The sequence below is a fragment of the Solanum stenotomum genome, chromosome 12 (assembly GCF_019186545.1).
Source record: "Solanum stenotomum isolate F172 chromosome 12, ASM1918654v1, whole genome shotgun sequence".
Classification (NCBI taxonomy): Eukaryota; Viridiplantae; Streptophyta; class Magnoliopsida; order Solanales; family Solanaceae; genus Solanum; species Solanum stenotomum.
In genome coordinates this window covers 11,414,012-11,432,741 of record NC_064293.1, presented here as the reverse complement: position 1 = coordinate 11,432,741, position 18,730 = coordinate 11,414,012, and the positions used below count along the sequence as shown (strand labels likewise).

Sequence of the window (18,730 nt, the reverse complement as noted above, 5' to 3'; positions counted from 1 at the left end):
CGAANTATTATTTTTATAAACAATTTTAAAGATCTTATACATATTTTCATTAAAATTTCTTTATAATTTACTTATTGAAAGCAAAAATGCCCAAGATGAAACATTTATCTTATTGATTTCATGTATATGAGTGTCTATGTCAATTCTTTGTGGGACTGAAAATGTTATTGTCTCTTCCTTCTAGGCCAATATAGTGAATTTTAAAGCTTTATTGATAGTAAAATTATTGATTGAAAGTTTAGTAATTTAGTCATTCTAACTATTTTTCGTTTTGAATGGATTGTTGTCACTTTTTTCACATTTTAAATGAATTGTTTCTTTTATTTTTGTGTATGGTTAATAACCGAATAATCGAACCAAACCAAACCGAAACCGATAATCACCAAACCGATAGATGTATATTATATTTGGTTTGGTTTGGTTTTGATAATTTTAAAACCGATTAAGTTGGTTTGGTTTTGGTTTTGACCAATAACCGATCCAAACCAACCCGTGAACACCCCTAAGTGCAACCATTAAAAATTAGAATTAAAAATATTAAATAGTTTTTTCTCATTTGTTTAAGCATTAACAAATAAAGCACATGATACAATGATATATGCGATGTGAGAGGTTTGATCATAATTATATACTAAATCATGCTCCAAAGTATAGGCATGCAACTTATCTCCCCTTTAATGCCTTCGACTATTACCGACTGGCCAGACTTGGCCTAATACTAGATTTGTCGTAAACTTTAATCTTCACTAAATAGTATCAATTTTCTATATGGAGGTTGAGGTAGGGTCTCTCTATAATTGAGAGAAATAAAGAATCCCAGATTATCATATATGAAGGATCTCAAAGGGATAATTCTTTTTGTATATATATTTTTTTTCTTCTTTTATGTGTGTGGAGGGGATTAATTAGGGTTAAGTTCCAAGATAGAAGTCAAATGAAGATAAATCAAACCAAGTCCTTAAATTTGATGCTGATATACATGTGGGGATCCCTAACATCAAAATGGGACCCTTAATACCACTGGTATCTTTTAAATTATTGAATAGTCATTAATTTCCTGTAGTTTTTAATGAGTGTTGGCTCATTCACTAGTTAGTTCTTGTTTGGTACGTGTGATAAAGACCTAGACAACTTGTGCTAGATATTTTTTTTTGTCTATAACATAAGGAGATACTAGCTTTTCCTTATGGGTACTGGGAATTTACATAAATTTCATTAGTTTAAGAGCTAATTATATCGACATATTCTAATTTATAATATTATGAATTTTTTTATATTTTTGTGTGTCCAGTTGACACATATATTTTGGAATATATGGGGTCAAAATTAGGTGTAATTTATTCTAGATATACTGTATTCAAGTGGATTCGCATGTATCTGAGATACATAACAAATCTCTCTCGCCTCCCTTTCATCTCGCTCACCACTCTCATATGTATCTGGTATCCCAAATACATGCAAATCACACCAGATACATACACATACATATATCTAGTATGTATCTATCGTGATTTGCATTTATACGAGATACATAACAAAAATCTCGCTCGATTTTCTCCCTATTTTAGTGTATCTGGTAGCAAAATATATGTATCTAGATAGGTGTATCTTCCTCAATACATGACAAAAAACTCTTAATTAGTGGTAAAATACGTAATATTTAAAAATATAGTTAATAATAATATATACATGATAGTGAAATATGTCTAATTAATTACCGTAGTTTCTCCTATTTATATATTAGAAATTACGTGATTTCCAATTAAGGGAAAATTATGTTTTATGTCTATTAGAAAAAAACAATCTATATTTTGAGTTTGTTATCCAATTTAATCCATATTTGTGTATAAACATTTTTTATACATTATTAAAAAATTTATAGAAAATTAATTCATTATGTATAATAATTTAATCAAATATAATATTATATATTAGAAAAATGACATAATATTTTATGTGAAACGGTATATTTTTGAAATTTCCTAAAAAATAATGCTAACTGGTTCATTACAAAATGGGACTCTTCTAGTCCTCAAATAGTCCGAATCAAAAGGCGGTGGGATTCGGTCGATGAATATGGGTCGGAGTTAGAATTTCTGTAAAATTCAATAATTTCGATTTAAATTCTACAATGTGTTTAAAAATAGGAAAAATTGCAGAAATCCACCTTTTAGTTTACTTATTACCATTATCCCCTATAAGTTTTATAAATCTCCAAAATCCCTCATTTTTGTGCATCAAATTAGTGTATCTCGCGCATCAGATAGTGTATCATGTATAAAATGTACATCAGATTAGTGTATCTCGCACATCAGATAGTGTATCATGTATAAAATGTACATCAGATTAGTGTATCATGTATAAAATATAATGTATCTTACTTAAAGATTAATGTATCTCGCACATCAGATTAATGTATCATCGCTATATTATTATATCCGTTTTGAGGGATTTCTGTAATTATAAACTTTTAAGGGATAGATTGTAATTTTGCCTTAAAAATATGTGATTTCTGTAATATCCCCTTAAAAATATATATTATATATGTATATATAAATAATTTATTAATAATAATGTAAAGGGTATTTTTTTAAAATTCAAAATCTATAAACTAAAAATTTCAGTATCACCTTTATTGACCAATATTGCCATTTCCCCCAACCCACTGTCCAACTTTCTATATCTTCCAGCATGCACGGAATGTGCATTTTCAAATTTGTTGATAAATCATAAATGTCAATTACCAAACACGTGAAATCAAGTAACACGCTAATATAATAAGATACATGTAAAATTTGTTGAGCTATTTCAAAATTTCACACCTTTATATGTGAAAACCCAATGACATAGAAAGATAAGACCATATCATACTTGTTTTATTTTAGTAATCTAAACAATATATCGACCTTACAAACTCGAGGAAATAGAAGATCACATTGAACTTTTATAAGACGCTACAAAAACTTTTGAGGTTTAACAATTCTTCTAATAATTCTGAGCCTTAAATTTTTCGTATGAGTATTTGATACATGTATCCATTCTTGGAAGAGTGAAAAAGTCATCACTATTGAGGATCCCGCACTAATCTTAGATAGGTCGAAGAATATTTTGATCCACAATTTTCATTAAATAAGCAGTAAAGATAAAAATTAAAGATCATTATATTTAAGGATAAAAATTAAAGACTACTCCGAAATAGGGATAATCGATGCAAAAATTTCAGTGTGACGAGCAGGAACATCTTGGATTTATTGATGGAAAAATTACTGCTTGGGTGAATATTTTTTAATAAATAATTATTAATTTTGGCAATAATTTTTATTTATTATCATTTATAGCAATACTATGATAAATATGTATTACGTATTGAAAGTAAAATATGCATGCAATATAAATGTATTATAAGTGTTTTAAAATATAGGAAAAATTACTTAAATACACATCTTATTTTACCATAATCTCTAAAATTCCCTACCATTTAAAAAATTTCAAAAATCCCCTCTCGGATACATCACTCTCCCTCGCTGATACATCCCTCCCCTCTGTGATACATCCCTCATTTATGTATCCGGATGTCTGCTGATGTATCCGGATGTCCTATCCCATCTTTGATACATCTCTCCCCTCTCGGGTACATCTCTCATCTATGTATCTGAATGTCCTGTGATGTATCTGAATGTCCGGAATTCTAATGATGTATTCGAAATTCATAAATTTTAAGAAAGATTTTGTAATTTGAAGAAGAGTGGGGAAATTCATATATATATATATATTATGCTTGTTTGGTATTACAAGTGTATTAAAGTGTGAGATAAATGTATTATCTATCAATATAATTTATATTATATGTATTTTATAAATTATTCTTTGTAATATGTATTAAAACTATATTATATATTAAAATTCTTAATGCTATAAATAGTAAATATTTTTTTAATATAATATACCTGTGTAAGTTTCCCTTTATTGATAAAAAAAAGCCCATAATATATCTAAGAAAGCCCATACTATTATCAAGAAAGTTCAACAACAAAAATTATACTGGCCCAAATTGTACAGGGTTCAACATTCTGATTTCTGAAGTAGAAAGGATACCAAGGAAACCAAATTTAATTTTGTTGTTTAAAATATAGTCACTATTTTTGAAGTATTTAAAAAGTAGTCACTTTGGTACTGCACTACTTCTTTCTCCTCTTGGGGAAAAAGAATGATAAAGTGCTAATATAGTCACTATATCGGGTTGTTTCGTAGAATATATTAGTAAAATTAATGCACGAATTAACTTTATGTATTAGTAGTACATTATTTGGTGCACTTTTTCATGCTAGGTATAACTAATATCTGCATTAGTTATACACTTATGTTGTAGTGTTGTTTATAGGAGAATGTATTACTAATACCATAATGCAAAGAGATATAATGCATGCATTAGCATTTTAAAGACGCAATTACCCCTCAAAATTCCTTTTACATCCGTCACCATAATTGTGGAGAATATTCTTGTAAATAATTTTTTTTGTACAATGTTTGTTATTTTTAATACACCAAACAAAACAATGCATAAGAAATAATCTATGTATAACTAATGTAAGCATAATTAATACAAACATTGCTAATACACATTATTTAACATTATTTTAATACAATCTACCAAACAACCCTTACTACATTGTTACTAAAATCTATTGTATACCGATTAATCTTGTTTCTTCGAGTCCATTTCTTATACGATAGTTTCATTACAAATTCTTCATGTATTCATCAAGTTCGAGAAAATTAATATTTCCTTCTTTTTTTCAACTTCTCAATTTTTATTCAACTTATTTATTTGTCAATAATACTTATCTTGCAGTTTCGTTATTTCATAATAATATATATGTATTTTTTTTTTAACTTGGACAAAAAACCCCACGAAAAATGGAAAGAAGACCGACTGAACCGCTGAGTGAATTAGGAATTATCAGGCGCGGCACGGAGAATTTTTTTCTATTATACTGAGCCCCAACTTACAGAAGAAAAGCTCTTCCATTCCCACGGAGATTGCACTTCAATTATGGCGTCAATAAGGCGCCTTGCCAGAGCTCTTCACTCTCATTACAGAACCCTAGCTTCTCCTTCCCTTTATCAATCTCCTAACCTTCCGCACAATGGTATGTTCTATGAATTCTGCTTGCGCATTTTGTTCATATATAGGCTGTAGTTTGGATTAATCTGCTCGTATTAGTTTTAGCTAATCCCTTACGACAATTTTGTGTAATCTGGGTGAGTACACATGTGACCAAACATTTGGGACGGACTCTGTTAAATTACCCCATAGGCTTAACTGCCCAAGTTCCTCTGTTTTTTAAATTTATTGATAATAAGAACTGCCTGATTACTTATTGCAAGTTAAGTTTGATAAGCTATGACTCTGTAAATTGTTGTGTATATTCAAGTAGAGTGTGGTAGATTGTGATAGCTGTAATCCTGGCACTGAGACTGCTGTTGAATTTTGATCCTAAACCCTAGACCTAAGGTTGTTAGAGATGGGGCATTTCAAATATGATTCTAGTGATTATCTCTTTCCTCTCATTGTTCTTCATGCTAAAAGCAAAGAACATGGACATGTAAAATGATTGTTTAGTGGTTATAAGAATGTGTGTAAGAACACACATTTGAAGCCAAGCAGGTTACATGGATAAGTATGAAATTCAATAGGTTATCAAAGTCGAATCTGAAGGACAGAGGAAAAAAGGATAAGTTCGTATGGACCTAATGATGCAAACAGATGCTTTAAAACTATTTGGCATGGTCATACTACAAATCTTATGGATAATGAGATATGACTAGCATGTTCAGTGGCAATTCACAAACATAACTGAGGTAACCACTTTTGAGTTGGGCTCATCATATGTTCTGTACCTTCTTTCTGATGAATTTCAGCTTTTAATTCACAATAACATTAACATCATCTTGTACTGTACTGAACGCGAGATACTGGAGTTTATGATAGACATAAGTGAAGTGTCAAGACTGGAGAACACTATAACTACAAGAGGTGTAGTTAGTCTAAGGATAAGTGTGAAATTTGGAAAATCTCTAGTTTTAGAAAATCTGTATCTCTCTTAACAGATATATTGAGTATTACAACAAAGCGAACCCAATTAGAGTGGAATGGACATGGAGAATTCATCAAGCCGAAGTCAGCTAGTTTGCATTGAGGTGTAGTTATAATTATAGTATGTAGCCACTTGGCCTGCATCTTAGGTCTACAGACCATTGCATGTACTGCAAAGGGTATTTACTTGTATATATACATATCTATCTATTCTACTCTCTTTGTTGAGTGGTCAGGGTTTACTGCAATCTCTTTATTCAGGAAGAAATGGAATATAGTGAGGCTTGGGGAAATGTCCGGTCTGTTTTGAAGTGCTGCCGAAATTCACAGATTTCTTAATAGAATTTGTGTTACAGGAATTTTTGGGTGTCACCAACGCACATGTTTTTCAAGATCAGTACCTTCAACTACTATTCCTGCCATTTTAGCTGGACTGCTTGGAGTTGGAGTTCTGAATGTAGCCTATGCAGATTCTGATGAGGTCAGCATGCGCTATTGATGTTAATTTTTGTCCATAGGTGCTTATATTTCTGGAAGGGGAACCTTGGACGATAAAGTTGTCTCCTTGGGACATATAGCTCACGGGTTCGATCCGTGGAAGCAGCCACTAATGCAAGCATTAGGTTAGGTTGTCTACATCACATCCCTTGGGGTGCAGCACTTACCAGTCCCTGCTAACGTGGTATGCTTTGTGCACTGGGATGCCCTTTTAGGTGTTTATATTGTCATGACGTGTCACTCTGTAATTATGATTAGTCAAGCATACCTCTCTAAATCATGTAAGCTTACATAGGTGCAGATGATAATCCTTTTGAATGCAGGAAATGTGCTAGTCACTAATAAGATATTTGGTGTTCTAAGTTGACAAAATAATAAAAATGTGAGAACCAGTACTGATTTAACTTGCTCTTCTATAGGCCGGTGCGAAAGTTCCGCCTTATGATTCTCTTCCAATTCCAAGCCACAACCCCCTTGAAGAAACAGCAAAAAGGGAGAGACTCAGATTAGAGAACTTGCTCAAGAGCAAAGGAGTGAAGTATGGTTCTTATCCTCGTTTTACTGTTGCCGTTAAGGGTCAAAAGGTTATCCTCTTGCTTTTCCTTCTAGATAATAGAAGCTTAAAGTTTTGTTTGCTTTGAGCTGTTGGCACTTTCTTTAAGCTCTAACTTTACTTTTCGAGAGGAATAGATTGATTGCGGGGTATGGTTGTGTTTTCATTCTAGCAGGTCACTATCAAGTTCCAAGTTCCTCCAACCTGTGAAATTCCGCTACTAATTGCAAGCCTTGTTTCACGCCTAGGAGTAAAACTTGAAGATTCTAGTGCAGCATCAAATATGATGTTACACGCTTGGGACAGGTTAGTTGAGCACTGCTTTGACGATGTCTGATCATTTTTCACCAATAGTACAGTTCATGTCATTTGGAAAATTTAAAATGTTCTTTGATATTCATAACCTTTCTTGTTTTCTTCATCAATTGAATGTCCCTAGTCTCCTTAAAGTTTTTTCTGACCGTTGCAGTGGGGTTGCCTGGAAACTGGCACTTAGCCGCCCCCAAACGAAAAATGGAACTGCAGGGGAGCAGGCTGGTGGACGGGATACAAATCCTTTTGACGAAGATTTATGCATTCTTATATTTCGTCCACTCATTAGCGCCGACAAACCTGTACATTTCCTGTAACTTTTGAACCACCATTTTGTTTGAATCACTTGATTACTGTGCTTCCTCTGGCTTGCAAACTACAACCCACCAAATATTGGAAAATAATGAGAGTTTCAATTATGGCAGGAAGTTGAGTTTATGAAGCCCGTGAGCTTTACTGATGAGGAGCTTGATGCTTTGGCATATGTGCTACAATTTGCAGGACAACAAAAAGCATTGGACTTCAGATCAAAAGGAGTTCCTTCTGCAGATAAAACAGTTACTACTCTCGAGTCTATGGGAGTGAAAATCTTTGGCATTAATGTGTCCACTAGTGGTAATCCAAAAGCTAATATTGCCTGGGAGAATATTGCTGGATATAATCAACAGAAACGGTAACTGGCTCTGCTTTGAATCATCACATCTCTGCATTTTCTACAAACCCTGCTTTAAGATAAAGCATTTATCTTGTTCTCCATTAACCTAATGTTAAACTGGAGATAAAATATGGGAGTTTGGATTAGTCTTTCTTTTCCCTGAAAGGTAGATAATATGTATTATGTAGACTATGGAGACGCATCTTGCTATATAAACTTATGGTTTGTTGGGGTGAAAAGATGAAGGGTGAGATGGAAGTAAGTAAAAGAGGAAACTTTGTTTCGTTTTCTGAAAAAGTTACAAGAATTGATGTAAAAAAAAAGAGCACTAAGAAAGTGCTGTGGTTACACCCAAAAGATTACACAAAGAGAACAGAGGAAAAAATTTGACTGCTTATACAAACAATTTTATGAACTTTAGGAGTGTTTCAGCCTCATTTACCCATTTTTATCTACACCAAAAAGATACCAACATAATACACTCAGATTTTACTTTTATTACTGAGTTCTGTTCATCTTCAAAACATATTATGTTTAGTTCTTTTCATATAAAACACCAACTGCAAGCAGGAATTGTATCCAAAGTCTCCTTTTAACTTCTTGTTCAAACCCCTTTGTTCAAGAAGAAAAGAAAATCTTTAGTTCTTGGCACTTATGATACTGCACATCCATTGTTTGTTGGGATTGACTGGATGACCAATTCATGAAACATTTGTAGTAACTTGGGTGTAGTTTGTTTCATTATAAATTGACATTGACTTCAATAGTATTATATACACCAACAAGGATTGTGGTGGAGTGGTAAATACTCTTTCATCCTTTCATCCTTAACCAAGAGGTCTCCCCTCGAGTACGGAGTCATCCTTATTAGGGAGCGCTTTACCCCCCAATGTGGGACTTTCCAGTGCGAGTTCGGATTTAGTTGGGCTCCAATGTGGGTAACAGACACCGGGTGGGAAACCACATAAAATAATAGTATATACTTTATTGGTACAAGTTTACTGGTGAATGGTACCTCTGTCAAGAATACTATCTTCATTGTCTTGAAGTGATCACCTTTAGTTGATTTTCTAATGTCTAGGGAAATTGAAGATACAATACNCCTTAACCAAGAGGTCTCGGGTTCGAGTCCCCTCGAGTACGGAGTCATCCTTATTAGGGAGCGCTTTATCCCCCAATGTGGGACTTTCCAGTGTGAGTTTGGATTTAGTCAGGCTCCAATGTGGGTAACAGACACCGGGTGGGAAACCAAATAAAATAATAGTATATACTTTATTGGTACAAGTTTACTGGTGAATTGTACCTTTGTCAAGAATACTATCTTCATTGTCTTGAAGTGATCACCTTTAGTTGATTTTCTAATGTCTAGGGAAATCGAAGATACAATACTGCTAGCTTTGCAAAGTCCTGAAGTATATGATGATATTGCTCGTGGGACCCGACGCAAATTTGAGACGAACAGGCCCCGGGCAGTCTTATTTGAAGGTCCACCAGGTTTGACCCCTATACCTGAATGTTGAAGGCTTATTTCTATTCAGTGTGGAGCCGCTCATTCAAAGTCATATGTTGTTCTGGTGCTCTTGTATATATATTTGTATTTATGTAATCAACCTGTTGTAATTATGATACTCAAATTTTACCTGTTCTTTATATTTATCTTGATGTTTCTGATCATGCTAACCATATCTTTGCGTACTAGTGTTGTTTAATTTTATTTTTTTTAGTTCAATGACTTGGAATGCCATATATGAGTTAGGCTGTTTTTATCCTCGTCATTAAATTCTTGAAATTTAACCATGTAGCCTATTGATGCATGCGGGGAGATGGAAAGATAGAGAGATCTATTGATCCTTCTATAAACTTTCTTTTCTAGTGTGCATTTTTTATTATTTTAAATTGAAGCAAAGAAAAGTGGTTATGCTAAGTTGGTGGAGAGCAAGGGCGGGGAGGAAAAGTGGATGAATAAGGAAATGTATAAGGTGATGAAGGAGGCGAAGTTAGCAGTTACGACGACAAAAATGGCAAGCTTTCGGATGTTAGTTTGTTGAACTACGGGACAAAGGGAAAGATAAGAAGTTGTACATGCTTGTTAAGGCGATAGAGAGAGAGAAAGGCTCGAGTCCTAGAGGTTGGATCTAGTGACGTGCATCAAAGACGAGGAAGGCAAAGTGCTACCGGAAGAGACATTGATTAGTTGAATATGGTGCATACTTCCATAAACTCCTGAACGAAAAAGGGGACAGAGACATTGTGCTAGGTGATTTGGAGCACTCCGTGAAGACATTGGGATTTTAGCTACCGTAGGTGTATTAAGATTGAGGAGGTTAAGGGTGCTATTCATAAGATGAGCAGGGGAGGAGTGACTGGACCCAAATGAGATTTCGATGGAGTTTTGGAAGAGCATAGACAGGAAAAGTATGGAGTGACTTGACTGATTAGGTTGTTTAATGTCATTTGTAAGACGACAAAAATGCTTAAAGAATGAAGGTGGAGTACAATGATTCCGTTGTACAAGAACAAATGTGATACCCAAAATTACATAATTACAGGGTATCAAGTTGCAATCACACTTTGATAGTTTAGGAGAGAGACATAAGGGGGTGTGTCCATTTCTCGGAACCAATTCAGATTCATGTTGGGGCGATCAACTAGAGAAGTCATTCATCTTGGGAGGAGACTGGTGGTGAAATATAGGGAAAGGAAGAGGGACTTACATATGGTGTTCATTGACCTAAAAAAACATATAACAAAGTCTCGAGTGAAGTCTTTTAGAGATGGGTGAAGGCTAAAGGTGTACTGGTGGCTTATATTAGGGAGATGAAGGACATGTATGATGGTGCCAAAAGTCGGGTAAGAACAGTAGGAGGAGACTTAGAGCACTTCTCGATTTAGATGGGGTTGCATTAGGGATCAACGCTTAGCCTGTTCTATTTGCCTTGGTGATAGATGAGTTGACGTGGCATATTCAAGGTGAGGTGTCATGTGTATGTTATTTGCAGATGACATAGTGCTAATTGATGAGACTCGCGACAAAGTTAATGCTAAGTTGGAGGAGCGTGTTAGGCTCTGGAGTTTAATCAGTTCAGTTGAAAAGGACCGAAACATAATATTTGGAGTGCAAGTTCAGTGATGCAATACATGAGACATGCGTGGAAGTAGACTTGATACACTGGTTATCCCCAAGAGAGAATTTTTAGTATCTTGGGTTTTTAATTCAAGAAAATGGAGAGATTGACGATGGTGTCACTTATCGTATTGGTGCAGGGTGGATGAAATGGAGGCTTGCCTCTGGAGACTTTTGTGATAAAAAAGTACCATCATAATTTAAAAGGTAAGTTCTACAAAGTGATGGTTAGATCGTCTTTGTTGTAAGTGACGAAGTGCTGGCCAGTCAAGAACTCTCATGTTCAGAAGATGCAAGTTGTGGAAATGAGGATGCTGAGATGGATGTGTGAGCATAGTAGGAGAGATAATATATGAAATTAGGATATTCAAGACAAGGTGGGGTTGACCTCCGTGGTGGACAAGATGAGGGAAACAAGGTTGAGATAGTTTGACATGTGAAGAGGAGATATACAGATGTCCCAGTGAGGTGGGATATTGTGGGTACAAAGAGAGGTAGAGGTAGGCCAAAGAAGTATCGGGGAGATGATTTGACAGAACATTACACAACTTCAGCTTACCGAAAACATGACCTTAGATAGGGGGTATGGAGGTTGCGGATTAGGGTAGAATGTTAGTAGGTAGTGGAACGTTGTCTTGCTTTTTGGTGGGATTAGGCTTGATTTTGTTAAAAAATTCTGTACAGTGTTTATTTCTTCTGTAATTTTGGTCTTTACTACTCAATTATGTGTTGGAAAATGATAGATTTAATTGATAAGTGAATAGAAAATAAAAATTAGATACAAGTAAATGAAAAAAATGCAAATGCAAGAGGTGATGAAATTGGGTAGTATGGAATTGGTGTGGGTACGGTAAGGGGAAAACAGGAGTAAGGTTTGGAGTAAACTATCTAGATTTTACTAATTTCAAGAAAAAAACAGATTCAGTTTGCATATTATATGTTTATTTCAAATTAATGCTTTTCTTGAGGGAGGACTAAAGTTGTTAATATTGTCTAGTACTCGTAGCTAGAGGAGTTACATAATATGTGCAACCTTGGGGACTAAAATTGTTGCATGGCCTCATGTCCTGTCTCTTGACTATTTATTTCAGATTTGCCTGGACCCTTATGCAAAATAAAGAACTGAACATTTTAATTCATTTAGGAGATTCGGAGGGTGGTTTTGTTCCTGTAATATCCACCTCTGCGGAGGAGTTAATAATGCTTGTTGATCTATGTACTTCTTTCAGGAACTGGAAAGACATCTTGTGCACGTGTTATAGCTAATCAAGCGGTATGCCAGTTCTCTCTTTTGTAGCTTTCATGATTCATCCCACCATTTTGTTGGTTTGTGCTATTGTTTTTGGTCATCCTGTATATGCAGGCTAGTCATAAAGAGCACAATGACTCTATAATTATATATTATGCATATTGGTCTTCAATCATTTTTTCTTTCTAAAGATGTTATAACTAAGAACCCTTAATTCACAAGAAATTACTGATTTATGTCCTAATCTGAAATCATTTGTTTGCTACAATAAACTTATCTTATGAAGTGAACCAAGTACATGATACTGATAGTGTAAATAAGTATCAGAATAAGCATGGATAGGTCATCAAAAAATAGTATACAGAAATCCTTCGGGGTGGCCTAGTGGTTTGGACTTGGGACTTCCATGTTGGAGGTCTCAAGTTCGAAACCCCTGCCAGCGAAAGCAAGGTCGAGTTCGTCACACCGGACTTGCCTAGTGTGGGTTACCTCTCCTATGTGGTTTGCGAGCTATTGCATAGAAGTGGGGGTTTTCCCCTGTGCGCACCCAAAGGGTAGCGGCTGCGGGTTTCCCTTGTCATCAAAAAAAATAAAATAGTATACAGAATAAGCATGGATCCAGTTTGTGGAGTGAAAATGCCAATCCAAATGAAACTTTGGTTGTGTGAATGTCCCTTACCTGGTCTGGTGTCTTCTTTAATGTGCTTCAATTAAGATATTCACACATCCATCCCAAAAAGCAGGAAAACTTGTAATCATACAGACAGTGTGGTGTTTCGGCAGGGTTCATCGGTGTTTTGGTGTTTTGACTGTAGTCTATCCCAAGTATTATTTTCCACCTTGCCCTGTGCAGCAACAGTAGTTTCGAGGTGCTTTGCAATATTTTGATTTGTTGATGAGCTTCTCTACCGCTATTGCAGGGTGTCCCATTGTTATATGTGCCATTGGAAATTATTATGTCAAAGTATTATGGGGAAAGTGAACGTTTGTTAGGGAAGGTGTTCTCACTTGCCAATGATTTCCCAGATGGTGCTATAGTTTTCCTCGATGAGGTAATCCTTGAAGACTGCAGTGACATAATTCTTCTTTTTCAGTTCTCTATAGCTGTCAAAATTGTCTTTCAACAAATCCACTATCCTTGTATCACTTTCTTTTTGATGACCGTGGTGTCCGGGACAACTCTCGCGCACCTCGACTTATTCCACAGGATACCTGCCACCTCCCACTAGCAACAAGTATCGGGTAATTTTGTCCACCAATGCTTAGGACAGATGGGAAGAAATCACCTAGTGTTTTGTCTTTGCTCCTGAGACCTCATGGTTCTCAACCCATTTTATTAACCACTAGGCCACACCCTTGGAAGCTATCCTTGTATCACTTTTTTGAACCACACATATGGCAGGTTGATTCTTTTGCTACTGCTCGTGATGGCGAAACACATGAAGCAACACGCAGACTTTTATCAGTGCTATTACGACAGGTACTGTTGGAAATCCTATATATGTTTAATCATTAGCATTAATATATGTAAATGATATTTGAAACAATGTTCGGACATAGTCTAGTACCCCTTGGGAATTTTTTAGTATTCCGTAATTTTCTCAAGAAATTTGTCAGTACAGTAATGTATAATACATCAGGGGTTGTTACTCGAGTTGCTCTGTGGAAACAATCACATCTCCTAGCTTTATTATGGTTTATATTTGACTCTAATTCTCCCTGTATTGTTAAAGACTCGTTGGGAAAGATAAAACGCTGGATTTAAGCTTCCAGATGCAGGAAGCAAGCAATAACTTCTCAGAGGTTGTCTTGGAGAATTTGGCTTGAAAAAATGATGCTTATTTTGGTTTTACCTTCATTTAGAAAGTGTATCTACTTCTACCATTTGTATATATATGATGAGTGATGACATTAGCAGTATTCATATGGTGGCTTATTAAAAATTTACTTGGTGCAGATTGATGGATTTGAGCAGGAGAAGAAAGTAGTGGTAGTGGCTGCTACTAATAGAAAGCAAGACCTTGATCCTGCTTTAATTAGGTAAATGAGGTTTTAGATGTCCAAATGATACCTTCTGAAACTTTGGCTCTCCCTGATTCATCATTTTCCTGTTGATTCCAGCCGATTTGATTCCATGATTACATTCCCCCTACCTGATCAACGGACTCGTCAGGAAATAGCCGCACAGTATGCAAAGCATTTGACAGACTCTGAATTATCTGAATTTGCAAGAGCCACGGAAGGGTTAGCATTTTATTTTCAAACTGCTTCACTCTTAAAACAAATTAAAGTGCTTAATTTTTGGTATTTTCAACTTCAGCAGATGAGTTGGGGGATGTGATTGGGAGCTGTTGTGGTTTTCCAGTTTTAATTTTTATTATTAGTTAATATTTTCCCTCTTATTTGTTACTTCTATTTTCTCACTTGGTATCAATGTAATAGATAGTATGTCCGCTGTCCAATTTATGTGTCATACTTCCACTTTTTGCCTGTGCACAAAAGAATGTCATACTTCCTTATTTAGAAACAATTTAATTTTAAACTTTCTATTTTACCCTAAATGAGATGATTTATACCCCATAGATTTCTATGGCTTGTTTTAGACCACGAGTTTTAGAAGTCTCTTTTTTTTAACAAAAAACCTATGTGCCTAGTCAAATGTTGTTACATAAATGGGGACAGAGAATACTAGTAAACATGTGAGAGTTCTGCTGACCACTCTTGGGTTACTAACTACAGATTGTCTGGGCGGGACATGAGGGATGTCTGTCAGCAAGCGGAACGACATTGGGCATCAAAGGTGTGACTTATATATTTGGACTAGATTTGTTCTGCTACTCTTGACAGGATATTGACACCCTCCCCCCTTTTTACTTTCTCTCTGTCTGGATGTTACAGATCATTCGTGGTCAAGCTCCTAAACATGAAGGTAGTGGTGGGTCGCTTCCCCCTCTCCAAGATTACATTGATAGTGCAAGGAACAGGCAAAGAGCTCTGTTTGACATTGAAATTCAGAAGCGAAGCATGAATCCCACTGCAAAGAAGCCTCTGTTTGATTTTGTATAATATCATCATTGGGTATGTCATCTCTTGTAGTACATATAAAGTCTACACTCACAACTGTCGTGATTAGTCATCATTGGGTGCGATGCAATTATTCAGATGGTTTTCTCTAAAGGTTTCCATGTTCTACCTATATGCCATTTATGTATGATGTCCGCAAGAAAATGATTTGTTCAGTACCATATCCCATAATTTGTTCATTGGTCTATATTTCTGTGATTGGCGTTCAACCAGGTTTTATATAGGAAATTAGCCCTGAAGTTTTTAGTTGAAGTAGTTCTTGTTCATTTTATTCGGAAGTTAGCTGTGATTGCAAAGACGCACTTCTTTTTTCTTTCTAAAGTTGATGTTTGCTTTGGCTTTCTGAATTGACGAATTTAAATTGGCCAATGAGCAGATTCTCATCTCGGGAAGCCAGAACTCCCGCAGAAAACATTCACAAAAGTTGGCTGCGTAGCACGAAGACCATGCACAGTTGGGTGTAAGTAAGTTGTAGTAATTGTGGAATCAATGTCCTTATTATTCTCAAATCATATCATGCAGTCAAAGCCCAAAAATAGTATTCTTCGCTAGAAGTACACACAGCGTGAAAAGTAAGTAACATGTACCCACGTTTTTTTGGAAACTTTATGCTCCAAGGCACATTACCCGAGTTAAACTTATGGAGTCCCCTAGAATCCTTTTTCAGCAACCTTCCAGTGTGAGAGTCACCCTCAATACCCACTTTTTTTCCAACCTTTCTTTTCCTGTTACAATCATGGGGAACGATACCATTTATTTTGTTGGCTTCAAATCTTACTACATTACCAGAGTAGTTTCTAGGGCTGAAAAATAGTACAGCAAGGTCGTAACATGATGAGTATTAGCAAGAGCATTTGCTCTTAAGGAAGCATCGAAAGGCTAGGGGAACTCAGTTCGAAGATAGAAGTTTCGGGACGGGTTCACAGAGTTCTTTTGCTCAAGGAATTTTTACAATTATGGTCGATACATTAGCTAGCATTTTAAGTATGCAGGGTAAGAGAAGAGCTGTCATCATCATCCTTGAGTGGTCATTAACCTCTGGATGGATAGACATATCTACCAAAATGAATTTCATAAATGCAAGCCCAGAAGGCGCACAGTTAATATATTACACAGGAAATTAGAGGAGGGTCTCTTATATTCAGACACTGTCAAGAACAATAAATGGTCTACAAGAAAAATAAATGTTGCAATGATTCAACAAAAAGGGCAACTCGCTTGTTATTTCAAATTCGACAATAAGAAATCAAAATGAATACTAGCAAAAAGCGTGGTTGAACGCCTCCCGAAGGAAATTCCAAATGCCTTTCTATCAGAGATTTGATGGTGCCTGGGTAAGCAAGCACTGAAAGCACAAGCATGGAATCAACTTCTATGATTTTGGGGCGCAATCGCTTCCTCTTTGAGTTTCGAAACAAAACAACAGACCAGGGAAATTCTTATGGAAATCCCACAAGTACAACTTGCAAAGGTGGTCGCCGACATTTGACTTCCACACATTATATAGGCCAGGAGGTTTGCCCCTCCAACTTTAGTCCCCAAAAGTGTTTAGTGAGATTGAAAACTGTCGCATCCTGAGCTTACATCCTGGACGTGGCCAGCTATTGAAAACTATTGTTGGTCCTTAAGCAAACCCTTGGACTGGATGACTACTTAGTGGAAGACTTACTCAAGCAATATGCGGTTTAAAACAGATTTCAATCATGTATACTCAAAGTGCTCATATAATATTTGGAAAATACTCAAAGCAATAATAATAGTTTGCAAAACATAACAAGGGAAAGTAAATACTGAGAGATCAACTCTATCTATCTATGAAGCTTCTATTATTCAAGATGGATGTTGGGACAAGACCCACGACATCTCAAGACAACTAACTAGAAAATAAATGTGAAGTCCTTCGGAATGCAAGGAGGCTCACCCAAGCTATCTGAAGTTCAAAAGTGATCTCAATGAAGCATTTGTTGATGATCTTGAACACATGTATCTGCATTATAAAAAGATGCAGGTCGAATGACATTAGTACATTGAATGTACGAGAATGCAATAAAGCTGAATGAATAAATAACTGACTGATAAGGCTGGAAGAATACTCAACTCAATTTAACTCAATACAAAATAATATTAAAAGATGAAATATTTAAAGCTTCAAAATTAAAAGATGCCAACTCAAGGATGTATATAAAAATACATTAAATTACTCTTTAATTCTTGTTTGAGAGATTCTCTAACCGACAACCATCACTATGAGCTACGTGATGATACAACGTCTCGCCCACGCTGTCAGAACTGTCATATACCTTGACGGAGTATAGAACACCTTAACTACGTGGATCCACTAAAGCTCTACTCGAAAACAATAAGAAGTCATCTAAAAAGTATGATCCTTTACCCATGTTGGCTACTTGGTTTATGAGGAATGTGAGTTGTCTGAACTCACCCCCATATGAGTGTTCAACACTACTCCCAATAAATAAATACTCATGCTCAAATGTATAAAGCATACTCTTTCTCAATTTGGGGTAATTGCTCAAAATATCCTCTTAAAGAGGCAACTGCTCTGTACTCAATCTTTCTGAAACTCTTTTACTTTCCTCAAAATAATACTCTCTTTCTTGATGTAAAAATGAAACATTTGGGAATCATATAGTTCCCTTAACTTTAACTTAAATTATGCTTTAAAGTTTACTCTCGAAGTCACTTTTAACTCCTTAAAAATCAATTTATGACAAAAGATGTTTGTTCAAAAGACTCTCAATTACAACTCAAAAATTATGGTTCATGTGGAATATAAACATGAACAACTCAGATCTCGATGTATAATAACATATAAAACAACTCATGATCAAGGATTTAGAACTCAAGATCAATAATATAACTTGTATCAAGATTTCTCGAAACTAAGGGTATAACCATAGATTAAACTTTTAGTGACTGAATTGAAATGTAGGGCGTGAGGACGAACTAGTCCAACATACTTGGAAGAACAGAGTTCTTGGCGAAATCAACGAAGCTTGAAGAACGCTTGAAACCCGAACTTTTTCCTCTTGGAACCTTGCTCTAAAGACTTGAAGTGTTAATGAACGTGAAAGAACTGATTAACACTTTCTAAACCCTTAACTAGGTGTAAAAAATTCTGGATTTAGGCTTAGAAGGGG

General features: G+C 35.4%; 1 protein-coding gene across 2 annotated transcripts; it reads left to right on the top strand.

Annotated features, from left to right (window-relative positions):
- Window positions 1-4,949: 4,949 nt before the first annotated feature.
- On the top strand, window positions 4,950-16,110 carry LOC125848504 (uncharacterized). Of its 2 annotated transcripts, XM_049528382.1 has the most exons (15): window positions 4,950-5,150; window positions 6,454-6,578; window positions 7,015-7,179; window positions 7,324-7,454; window positions 7,618-7,762; window positions 7,886-8,133; window positions 9,485-9,609; window positions 12,469-12,512; window positions 13,409-13,540; window positions 13,891-13,968; window positions 14,446-14,528; window positions 14,610-14,732; window positions 15,228-15,288; window positions 15,387-15,566; window positions 15,949-16,110. In XM_049528382.1, exons 1-14 carry the CDS (start codon window positions 5,054-5,056, stop codon window positions 15,552-15,554), a joined length of 1,725 nt encoding a protein of 574 aa, XP_049384339.1. In that variant the 5' UTR covers window positions 4,950-5,053; the 3' UTR covers window positions 15,555-15,566; window positions 15,949-16,110. The 2 variants fall into 2 exon arrangements, with proteins under 2 accessions (XP_049384339.1, XP_049384338.1); XM_049528381.1 differs by lacking the exon at window positions 15,949-16,110 and having other exon boundaries at window positions 15,387-15,791.
- Window positions 16,111-18,730: the final 2,620 nt, after the last annotated feature.

Bases quoted from the DNA above. Each gene is read 5' to 3' on its own strand.
- LOC125848504 (XM_049528382.1), top strand. From the start codon at position 5,054: ATGGCGTCAATAAGGCGCCTTGCCAGAGCTCTTCACTCTCATTACAGA. The intron at 5,151-6,453 runs GTATGTTCTATG...TTTGTGTTACAG, and splicing joins TCCTAACCTTCCGCACAATG to GAATTTTTGGGTGTCACCAA. The intron at 13,541-13,890 runs GTAATCCTTGAA...CACATATGGCAG, and splicing joins CTATAGTTTTCCTCGATGAG to GTTGATTCTTTTGCTACTGC.